This window comes from Carassius gibelio, chromosome A3 (genome assembly GCF_023724105.1).
Source record: "Carassius gibelio isolate Cgi1373 ecotype wild population from Czech Republic chromosome A3, carGib1.2-hapl.c, whole genome shotgun sequence".
NCBI lineage: Eukaryota > Metazoa > Chordata > Actinopteri > Cypriniformes > Cyprinidae > Carassius > Carassius gibelio.
The window spans coordinates 6,890,265-6,902,369 of NC_068373.1; the positions used below are offsets into that span (position 1 = coordinate 6,890,265).

At 37.2% G+C, this 12,105-nt stretch overlaps 1 protein-coding gene across 1 annotated transcript; it reads right to left on the reverse strand.

The window, feature by feature from the left end:
* Nucleotides 1-4,952: 4,952 nt before the first annotated feature.
* LOC127944873 (neuronal pentraxin-1-like) lies at nt 4,953-10,923 on the reverse strand. Its single transcript, XM_052541223.1, has 5 exons — nt 10,394-10,923; nt 9,599-9,806; nt 8,300-8,544; nt 7,861-8,040; nt 4,953-6,221 (listed from the first exon to the last, which is right to left on the reverse strand). Exons 1-5 carry the CDS (start codon nt 10,832-10,834, stop codon nt 6,000-6,002), a joined length of 1,296 nt encoding a protein of 431 aa, XP_052397183.1. The 5' UTR covers nt 10,835-10,923; the 3' UTR covers nt 4,953-5,999.
* Nucleotides 10,924-12,105: the final 1,182 nt, after the last annotated feature.

Here is a 12,105-nt window from a genome sequence, read left to right on the forward strand (position 1 = left end):
AAACATGCTAGAAATACTGCTGCTTCACCTATAACATATGTGAAACTTCCCTGTAGCTGATCTATACAGGTGGAGCTGGGGAAGGTGGAGGTTTTCTGAAGCATGCTGCAAACTGTTACGGCAAGCACTAGCCAAGTATTTGAATGTTGAGAAGCAAGCTCATTGGATGCTGATACAACAAAAAACAGTCATCTGCAACTGGAGAATAATGATGATGAAATATATATAATAATGAAAATAGATTATATTAGACTGAGTTAGGACCTGCACCATCTAGAGTCTCATGGCAGAACTTTGTATTCCTGTTGGAATGTCACTATTCTTTTATTATATTCAATATTTGTGCATGTCTTTTTTATGAACTTGACAGTTGTATGAATATGCTTCAAAGTGGCATGTTGTCAGCGAACTCAACTGAGTTCCAGTCATGTCCGGATTTGTCAGTTATGGGATCCCATTTCAGTTAGAATGATGCACAGGAACAGTTTTTCATAATGTCAGCATTAGAGTTCACCTCTGGAGACCAAGTGTACAACCAAATGAGTGTCTGCAGTATATGCAAAGGTAATTTGATTTATCTGTTGAATATCTACTCTGCCTAGTTGAACTGAAGAGAAGGTCCTTAAAGTGTCCTTGTCTGAAGTTTTCCCAAAGGACTTTTGTCTTCTGCCCTGAACACGGAGTGGACTGTCAAGAGCTGGCATGATGCCTTGCATCAGAAACAAATTTCCCCTGTTGGAATGAAATCAATTATTCATGAAGTTTGCATGGAGTGTTGAGAATGAGCGCAGAAGTGAAGGCGAGAAGAGAGGAGCGGAAATGGGATTATGGATTGTGTTGATTGATAGCTATTTTTTGTGTGCCAACACTGACTGGATTTCTTACTGACAGAACAACACTGCTCAAGAATACAGTATGTGAGAGTTTCTTCATCTATACACCCTTGTGGAAAAGAAGTACACTTTATCATACACTTAAAAAGACTGCAACTGAATCTAATGTTTTCAGACACAGATTTAAATGAAAATATTACAGATTACATGAATAGTATAGCTGATCTTTGCGTTTTTATTGTTGTTGTTGTTGTTGTTTGTATTTCTTTTACTTAAGTGTGACTTTCTTTGTAATGTTTTAATTGAAATATGGTTATAGTGTACTGAATATTTACTAACAAGCATTTAAACTGAAATATAATTTAATGCAATTTCCAGTGAGTCTTGTTTGACATGTATTCAAATGTTTTTGAAATTACTGATTTGATGGTTGAAATTTTGTAATATTGCAGACTATTGTATATGCCATATTGAATAAAACACTACAGTAAACAAGAAAATGTGACCAACACTAACTTCTGTAAGAATAATCTTCATACAATACTTCTAAAATATCTTAGGTTAAATAAAACAATTTGCCTGAGTCTGTGTAAACCAGCTTTCGTTCAGTTTCCACAGTCAATAAACTCTCAAATCTGAAATGAGCTCAGATTATACGTCTAAATCATCTGTAATGATTTGTGGGGAGTCGAAACGATTTCGAATAACCATTCTGCAGCTCCTCTGGGAAATCCACTGCTTCCTTCAAGCTGTTCCCATGGGCAATCAGGGCACTGATAAAGCTGTGGATGAAAAGCTTCATCAAGGAACAGATGAATCATTGTGACACGTTGATATACCCTCACTCTCCTAATAGATATAGATGTATTGTCCTCCAACATGTTTGAAGATTTCTTTCATTGACTGAAAAACCATTCGTCCCCTTCATTACTGACACTCCTGACCCAGAATGGTCATCTGTGAGGATACATCTATATGGATCAGGCTCAATGTCAATAAAACCATGGCAAAGTCCTATTTATCCCATTCTACTGACCACCTTTAAGATGTTGTTGTTCACTTATACTGATCATGCATTTTTCACAGGGTCACCATTGAGAGTGCAGCCAGGGGGATATGTCAGCGATTAGGAATTCTAATCAGGTGATGGTAGCAAAAGAAGAAAAGTAATCTGCATCCCATTATACAGTAGTTCCAGCCTTTGCAAAGCCTGCACAGGCCCCTGGGTCAACTGGAAAAAACAGGCCACCATGTACAGTACATGCCTTTCTAGGAAGGGTCTCTTTAATATGCAAGATGGTACCCAGATTTTCATCTCAGAATTAGATGGCAGGAAGTTGGACAAATGTTTTCCATGCATGCCTAAACAAGCAGCTGTTGGCATGGATGTATATCTGCGGGCATGTGAGTTTGTTACTGCATAGTTGCATGCTTTATATGCTGGTGAAACTCAAAAATGAGCTATTCTAGGATCTCACTCACTTCAGTTGCTCACGTTGCCTCCAGCTTGTTGCATCCACTGCAGATTCATTACATTCCACCCGCAGAGGAGAAATCGACTGCAAGATGTAAAGATACGGAGAAAATACACACTGTGTTCCGTAACCTAGCAGGCAGCATCTTCAAAGAGAGCATCCTGAGCAACAAGGAACCTCATAAGTTTGGGAACACTGTATCAGACAGTAACTCAAAATTTGGGGTAGTGTAGTTCTTCATACAGTTGTGATACTATAAAATGCACACAGAGAAATTGGGTGAAGCAGAAATTTGGATAATATTATATATTTTTTTCACTTCATCTGCCATCTTGGGTGAATGTTTTTACTGATCTTGTATTGATTGTAATGCTTTATGGTGTACGATTTGATGCTGCCTTAGAATTTGGTCAAAAGAAGACGTCTTAAGGCAATGAGACACCAAACCAGTGGCTGATGATCATTTTGGTGTAGCAAAGCCTTTACCTTTTGTAGCAACCTTTGCATTACATGTGCACATTTATTTGAATGGTATTTAATCAAAGGCTAGATGTGCGACACAATTTGTAACAAGTTTGGTTCGAATTTGTATAGTCTTATTCCTATGCTTTTGGCCAACCTGCTTACACACCGCATATAGGGGGCTTACACTTTTAAACATTTTTCATGCGTTTCATATTGTAAAAATTCATTTAAAATGACTACATCATAGTTATGTTTTTGCATGAGACTGTGTTGGATGTACGGTAGCTGCTGTATAGAAGCTTGGGTCAGTTTACTATGCTTACATTTCAGCACTAGTTCTTAGAGGAAAGCACAAACAGCAGTAATGGTCTGGTTTGAGGTCCTCTCAAGGTGGAGATATCTTATATCCGTGCAATACTCTTGTGAATAGGAGGGATGCTGGAAGATGTATATGTTGGGGGGAGGGCGTATATTTAAGGATGATGTGGTGGAAACACAATATGTCCAGTAATAGCACTACTGTATGTTATTTAGAGCACCATGATGTGCACTAGTATTCAAAAACTCGGAACTACCTAAACATTTTCGTGTTTAGATGGAAACTGTCACTTTGAGATAGATAGATAGATAGATAGATAGATAGATAGATAGATAGATAGATAGATAGATAGATAGATAGATAGATAGATAGATAGATAGATAGATAGAGTACTCTCAGAAACTCCCCATTTCTTCCTCAAATAGGTTTTGCGTAGCTCAGAGGTATGCATCGGATCTTCGCACTACTGCATGATGAAATTTGAACCAATCAAGCACTGACCACAGGGGACGGCATGACATTGTGAAATAGAACGGTAACCTTTCTTGATCCTTGCACTCTGCATCAATCTCCCAGCTCAGCAGCACCAAAGCAGCCCCATACAATTACACTTCATTCATGCTTGACAGAAGGCATCAAGCATCCTTTCATTTGCTGTGTTTCACATGCGCTCTCTTCCTTGATTTAAACCCCTGAAACTCATTTGTCCACAGTACTCTTGTCAGTCACTCACCACCCAGTGTTTGTTCTTTTGCTCATTTATCTTCTTCTTTTATTTTCCAGTTGCAGCTTTCTAAACATTTCATTTCGAATCCAGCATCCCTGAGTTCTTTTAATCTGCTTTGTGCCTCTGCTTGAGCAGTTCTGGGTCTTTGCCCTCTTTTCCCAGAGCAGTAGTGGACACCTTTGTATGAAATGTAAACCTATGTGTGGAATCACCTTATTTTTTTTTTTATTCACATAATTTTTACTTGGGGTTACAGTATATTGGAAACCAGGGAAGGAAAATATACCTTCTTTGCTGAACAGAAGATTTGGTTTGAAGGGTACAAAGGTTTGAGCTGAAAGATCATTAAATCACTAAAATAATGAGTTCAATATTGCAGTTTGATAAAAAGAATTAATCCTAAATCAGCAATACAGTGATTTGCAGCATTATTAATGTTAATGTTGGAAATGTGTTTTTAATCCATTTAATCTTGGTGAATAGATCAGATTCTGTCATAAACATTAATATTTCTTAGTGAGTGTTATGCACTGCTTATATCTGTATGCTCTGGAACAGAACCACTTAATGAAGAGATCAACAGTTTTCTCATTACTATTGAGTTGCTATAGGGTTGTGTCTTACATTTTTTGGTCTGGGACAAAATGTTTGGGAATTCGGCAGAATGTAATGTAACTAAGTGCCATCTGTGTTCAAAAGAAAATTTTTCCCTAGTTGGCTGGAAACCATGAGAAGCGGCAACACAATGCCTGCTTTATAATATATTTTAAGAAGTAGCAGTGCTACTTGCATTGTGTTATGAATTGTGTTCTGACACACTTTAGAATGCAGCAATGAATAATATCCAGTTTGCATAGCCAGAAGTGCTTGCATTGAGTTATAGATTGTTGGACAAGTGTCGCAAAATTCTGGGAAAATCAGATGTTACCGGTAAAATGGTCTCCTAGCCTCACACAGTTTGTTTACTGACTGTCACATGCATATTTAGCACGGAACCAAAGAAAACTTGCTCCAATCAGATTCATATTGTGTTTAGAACAGTTGTGTATTATTTCCATATCTATGGACTGTACTCACTGTACAAAACATGCATTTGTTCATCGCAAATCATTTAAAGGCACTATCACACTTGCTATTTTTGATATAACAATTTTATTACAAAATTTAGACCTTTTTCATCTTTCAGTGCTGCCATGCTTTTAGCATATAACAATACAGTATAAAACCTCAACCCAAAATGAGCTAATTAAAAGCAGTTTTTTTCATTGATGCTGTTGCAGCATTTCGATTTTCATGCTGTTTTCTGTACACGTAACATTCCTTGAAAAATACAAACACCTGCCGAACACGCCACAATTAAAACAACGTTGAATTGCCAGCCTATTCTCGCAGGCCGCTCGAATTGTTACGAGGTGTAATCAACATAACGTTTCAGTAGTTGCACAAGGAAAGAAAGAGATAAATAGAAGTACTTTGCAAATAATGACAAATGTGTCAAGATCTGATCTTTTCGACAGCCCAAGGCACCCAGGCTTGAAATATGTTGGCAATTATCAAGTTATTATTATCTTTTTTTTTTTACAAACCCACACACACATACACAGACACACCATCAAAAAAAAAGACCAAACAAAAATGCTTAAGCAGGAGGTGATGAGACTGAACAAAAGCATGAAAAAAAAAGAAAAGAACACACTCGGCTGTGCTTGTTTTACATTCTACATCCGGAGTTCACAGTGAGTATCCCAGGCAGTGGGTAGATCTATCTAATAATCCTGATGGGGAACAGTAACCTAAGTGGTTCGGAAATCTGCAGCGAGACTACATCGCTTCCTCTTCAAAGGAAGTGGTCTAATGATCCAGGCTGTAACGATGGAGTCTGAGCCATATCATGTTAAGTAGTTTTCCGGTAAGGCATTGCTTGCCCAACAGACAACCAGAGAAGAGCAGAACCACAGGGCCTTCAAACTAATACCAACACCAGCTTTTGCCTTCAAGATCCAGAAACAAATGACAAAAACGTGATTGTTTTAAGTGTTAAGAGACAAGAAATATTGAAACATCTAGAAAATTCCAGTGGATGTTTGTTCTTGATTGGAAATGTTCTTTAAGGATGAATGATTTGGTAACAGACACCTGGAAACTCATATCTCTCGTTGGCTGGGAGATTCCTGTGCTCTTTAGTTCAGTTGGCGACAGGCCTCAAATGTCCATTTCGAAGCCCCTCCGTAGACCTCAATGCTGGTTTCCAACCAAGAGAAGACGTTCCCCACTTGTGCTTTGCTGCTGCATGTGGCCAGGTTATAAATCTCTCCCACGGACAGCTTTCGGTCCCAGATGTTGAAATTCGCCATGTCACCGACAAACGCTTGAGTAGCATCAAACCCTCCACCGAGAGTATCCTGCAGGTGGATAACATTTATTTGAGATGCTGATCAAATAAACGCTGAACGCCTTCAAAGGCGTATGATTGGTCCCTGTTAACCTTTGAAGCTAATCTGCCCATAAAAGATTCATTTGTGCTTTTCATCCCTACAGGCGTTTTTGAAGGTCTCTGCATTTCAAATGGGCCAAAATCTTGTCTATTGCTTGTTTTATAGAGTGTTTTAGAATGGACTGTTTTCAAAGAGGTTTTCTTATAATTGGCTATTTTTCAACGGTGAAATCAATCTATATAAATAAACTTGCCTTGCCTTGCAATATTTGTCATCTAAGGTGATATAGTAATCACTGGTTTAATGATGTGTGAGCTAACATTATCGAGTATATGCAAAAAAACAAAACAAACAAAAACACATCTTTAGACTCCAAAGGCATTCACTGCGTGATTAAATGTATTAATATTAGTATAAATAATAATAATAATTATTATTATAATTATTAGCATTATTTGCATTATTAGCATTAATATTAGTGTTCCTGTAGCTCAATTGGTAGAGCATTGCCTTATCAAGCGCGAGGTTGGGGGTTCGATTCCCCGGGGAACACATGATAGGTAAAAATTGATTGCCTGAATGCGCTGTGCTAAATGCATAAATTTAATTTAATTTGTCATTTTAATATTCAGTTAGAATGCATATATAATTCTAGTTGCGAAAGTAAAAACATACTTATGCAGATATTTATTTTTATTTTTTAAATATGATATCGCACAAGCAAGTGTGCTGTTTTGCCGAATATCGGCACTTGAACACGATCACAAATGTGGCATTTATTTTATAAAGACAGTTCAAGAAACAAGAAGTAATTTAGTGATACATTAGAGTGAGTTTTATTGACCGTCACTTAATTAGTTTCTGAATGAATCAGTTTTTTTGAATCAGTGGTTTGAATGAATGACTCAGTGAATCACCAAGCAGAGAAGCTACCAAACACCTCCACGTTTTCCCTATTTAAATACAGTTACTCGCATAGTGTTACTCGACCTAGGACGGTAACACAAAACAAAACGTTGCGCTTTTCTAAACGTGTAAAATGGATAACTATATTGTATGGCGGAATACCATGGCAAGTGCTTGTAAGCACTTCGTCTTGGCGCAGTAATATCTTCACTCGTGAAAAATCCTCTCATCGGCCCCCGTTCCCTCTAGTGAAGATATTACTGCGCCAAGACGAAGTGCTTACAAGACCTAATAATCGCCATCTACTGGCGATTTTATTGTCATATTTAAACCAGCCAAGGTACCAGTACAAAGTTGTTTAATTATCGTTATCAAAAAAAGAAATCTCCCAAAATATTCAATGCATTATGACACTGCTTATCTAAAACGGACACATGCAATGCTGCAATGCTTTAAGTTTAGCTACGTAACTACGTATTTTAAAAAATAAAATAAACAGCAGTTTAGTTTGTAGCTTCCTAACTTTTGGAACAGACTATGTTATAGTTTAAATACAGCTACGTGGGCAGCTCACTTTTGGAACAGAGCCACAGTATATTCTTTACACATCATTAAATCATTGTTGTGTAACATCCTGAACTACCACGCCATACTTTGGCATACTGATGAGTGAATTTAAGATTAAACAGAGGATGCATACCTGCTCTTGTCCCAGAATCAATACTCCTTGTGGTTTGATTGGATGGTATGGGGCCAGACTGTCCCCATTTCCTCTCATTACACCGTCCTGGTAAGCTTCCCACACTCCATCCCGAGTGGTCCATGTGATACAAATGTGATGCCATTTCCCATCATTGATCAGGAAAGGCAGCTTAGCAACCTACAACAATAGAGGGCAAAAACCAGAAGACACTTAAACATCATGTTCATTTAGATGCAGAGCAGTTTGTAACTAAACTAAATTGACAAATCATACCAGCATAACATCTTAGCAAGCAACAGATTCTTGCAGCACATTAGATTCCCTTTACCAGCATCCTACCAATCTGCCTGTCAGCCTATCTATGCCATTTAAAGAAAACAATGAATTTAAATGTAAAGAAAAACCATGCATTCCTAAATTTTTCTCAATAACATACCTTGTCATTGATAAGCAACTCCATTGGGTTGTTTCCCCATTCAATAAGAACCAGTTCATTGGCCTGTCCAGGGACTGCATATGAGAAAGGTGTTCCCACTCCTGGAGAGGCGTTGGACTTGAGCCACATGCACACAGTGAAGGCGTACATCTCCGGAAGACTCTTCTTGACTTTAGCGTACATGTAGTTGGTCCTCAGAGGGAACGTCAGCTGAAATTTATCCAGTGGTCTGTTTTCCTTTTGGCCTGTTATTAAAAAATAATTATATGAATACATTTAAATAATCATTCCTCTGATTCCAGTATACAGTGTAGCACTAAAAAGGCAAACTGTCAAAAATAATTTTGTCAAATACATACAATGTACAAGATTGGTATCATGTGTATATATGGTATAAAAATGTTATTGATTTATTTGGTTGTTTTTGCCTGTGGAAAGACAAGCACTCTAGTGCTGTTATCCCACCCGGGACCCTCCCTCCCCTCGATTATTTCTACACTTGTGCTTGATACTAGTAACGAAGAGTAAAAGCCACGATTAATTGCCATCATTACTGAGGTAGAGAAATCGTTCAAACAAAAAATGTATTTTGTTATATAGTTTTCTAACCCTCCAGCTCGATCTGACCTTGCCTCATTTCAAATGCATTAAGTTCCATATTAGTTCCATGTTTTCATTACCAATTGCTTTGATCAATTAATCATTGAAGTCACATCAAGTTTGTGTACCATAGACGATTTTCAGCTAATACAGTAAATTTTGAAGTGTTCATTGCAGATATGGCTTAATGAGTGGGAATACAGAACAAGAGACTACTTTTTTGTCCCTTTTGGAGCTTGATGATTGTTTGAATGGTAAAGCTCAGAGCAGACATTCTGCAAAGTATCTCTGTAATTCACAGGAGAAAGGAAGTCTTATCTGTTCGAAATGAAATGATGGCAAGTAAATGATGAAAATCCCTTTACTATTAATGCCTTTTAAAAGGCTGTGGGACATTAAGCATTTTAATGACTGAGAAAGACATGATTCACATGATTGGAAATTCACAAAATTCATGAGCTTGCAAAAACTCTCTGGGTCCGATCTGTAAATCATGCTATAAAGCTGGTTGGGTGGGATTGGATATGCAAAGCAATGCAGCTCTGTGGACCCCCTCCTCTCCTGCGACACTACGGCAATTCATTACCCACGCTGGCATCTCCAAGAATATTTTCCCCGCAGGAAAACCAGGTCATGAGAGCGCCTGATGCATCTCCACAACATGTATGTGATCGGGGGAGCAGAAATGCGAATGGTTACCTTTCTCTAGATCGGTTATTCTCTGGTGCAGTGAGGTGAGAGTGGAGTCGACGCGCCCGCGCTGCTCGCTCTCGTTGCGCAGCCCGGGCTTTCCTTCCTCCAAACCGTTCACACGGGACAAGACCTGCTTCTCCAGGTCGTCGATCTTGTTCTGCAGAAGATCCTTCAAGCTGTTCGCCTGGACGGAGTTGTTAGTCCGGCTGAATTGCTAAAGAAAGATGAGAACATCTATTTGTGAGAGAAACATTAGATTTAACCTTAAACAAGTGCACTGCTGCTATGTGTTTCATATCCAAATAATTAAAGTTACATATAATAATTTAGTCAAATATTATTTCATATTAATTAACATCACTAAATTTAATTTGCATGTCAAAAAGTCGTTTTAATTTATTATTATTATTATTATTATTATTATTATTATTATTATTATTATTACATCCATAACAATTGTCCGTTATGATGTTCATTAACAGCAAAAACGGTTACAATACGCTTAAATATTTAGTGTTTAAGAGCGGCCAAATCAATGGTATTGAAGATTTGCAATAGTTATTTTATTATTTATCTATTTTATTTTAATCTTTTTTTTTTTTTTTTCTACAGTCTGGAGTAATGCGTCTTTTAAAAGAGGACTATGCGCCACTGTTTGGCACTTATTCATTAAGGATATAGTGAGCTAATGTATTCTAAAATAAAATAAAGTTGTGAGAAGCTCGACACTGTTCTATCTGCGTTCTCAAATAAATCCACTGTTTCGACATGGAAGAAAGCGCTCCAGGACAACAGACATACCTCCAGGTTTTCCAGCCTCTGCTTGAGGGACTGTAAAGTCCGCGAGAGTTGAGCCAGTGTGTCGGTCGGACCCCTCGACACATCCCCCATTGTGTTCTTAGAGCCCGTTTCCTTGCGTCGTGCGCCGCCCCTCGCGTCTCCGGGCTCGGACGCGCTCTGACTCTCGCACCTTGTCAGCTTAGAAGTCAGTTCCCTGATGGTCTCCTTCTGGTTCATGATTGTTTCCTTCTGTTGCAGCACCGTCTCTCTCAGTTGCATGACCGTGCTCTTGAGATCCTCCCCGGGCACGCTGTTCTGCAGTGTGGCGGCACATATGTCCATATCCTTGGGCACGGACGTGCAAATGAACTGGGTCTGTCCAAAGTCCTGGCTCATCCCGTCCGCCAAAAGACAAGAAAGTATCAAAAGTTTCCAGTGCATCCCTCTCGCTCCAGCCTCCATGGCGTGTTTGCTTCCGAAGTCTCTTCTGGAGAAGTAGCAGCACTCTTTCTCTCTGTGTGACAGCTTGTGCTGGTTGTAATCTGGCTGTGGTGCGCTCGGGCTTTATATAGCACGCGCATCTGCGGCGGTGAGCTGCATCACGCGCCTGATCGTGATCTCCCGCCCCTGGATATTAAAGCAGAAAAAACATCCAGTAAGTCAATAAAACGAGTTTTTACCCCAGCAGACGGATTTTCAGTTTTCTAAAGCTCAATTAATTCTACAACGTATTTAAGAAAAAAAAAATGTAATAAAAAAAAATAATAATAAATAATAATATAAAATTACATAAAAATAGATAGATAGATAGATAGATAGATAGATAGATAGATAGATAGATAGATAGATAGATAGATAGATAGATAGATAGATAGATAGATAGATAGATAGGCCTATATTTTATAGTATTGTTGAAATTATGTATTAAAAAAAAATCATTCATCCAATTAAAAAAAATAGGGTAATGATGCACATCTATATTTTTTAAACTTGTGCCAATGAAAAATAAATAAATCTAACTTTACCTTAGGACAAGTAATTTATTTTTCATTGGCTCAAGTATAAAAGGAAAATATATAAATATAGATGTAAATATTTACCCTATATATATATATATATATATATATATATATATATATATATATATATATATATATATATATATATATATATTTATTTATTTATTTATTTATTTATTTATTTTTGAAGAATGAAACACTTTTTTAATTAAATAAAATTGTATTAAATTATTAGTTTACGGGAAAAGGGACATTACCAGAATTTCTTATTTGAAAATCATAACATATGCAGTTAAACCAACAAGTTAAGTTACCAGAGCACATTATTTTCTTTAACCACCAAGTTTTTTCTTAAGAAAAGAAACAAAGACTGAATAATTGCTCATCTAAATAAGCACTGTTATATTTTCACAGAAAGCTTATTTATTATTTATCATTGTTGCATTAACTGGAAAAACAGTCTCTCAGTGTTTTTTATTTATTTTTATTATTTTCTAAGCATTTGTCTAAAAAAGTTAAATAAAACCAATTTACGTTTATTGAGTATAAAAGAGGATCTAGAAATCTTTTATCACAGTTATAAACACTGATGCTTTATACTGAAAATATATAAAAAATAATGTCTGGTTAACTTAGCAATAACATGAGATTCTACAGTATCAAATTAACAGGCTGTATAATGTTCCTGTATTGATTTAGAAACATTATGTTGCC

What these genes read in the sequence shown, in the direction of transcription:
- LOC127944873 (XM_052541223.1), bottom strand. Translation starts at nt 10,834, where the DNA reads ATGGAGGCTGGAGCGAGAGGGATGCACTGGAAACTTTTGATACTTTCT. An exon ending in AATAACCGATCTAGAGAAAG is followed by an intron (nt 8,545 to 9,598) that starts GTAACCATTCGC and finishes TTTTAATAACAG; the next exon opens with GCCAAAAGGAAAACAGACCA. An exon ending in AGTTGCTTATCAATGACAAG is followed by an intron (nt 8,041 to 8,299) that starts GTATGTTATTGA and finishes CTATTGTTGTAG; the next exon opens with GTTGCTAAGCTGCCTTTCCT.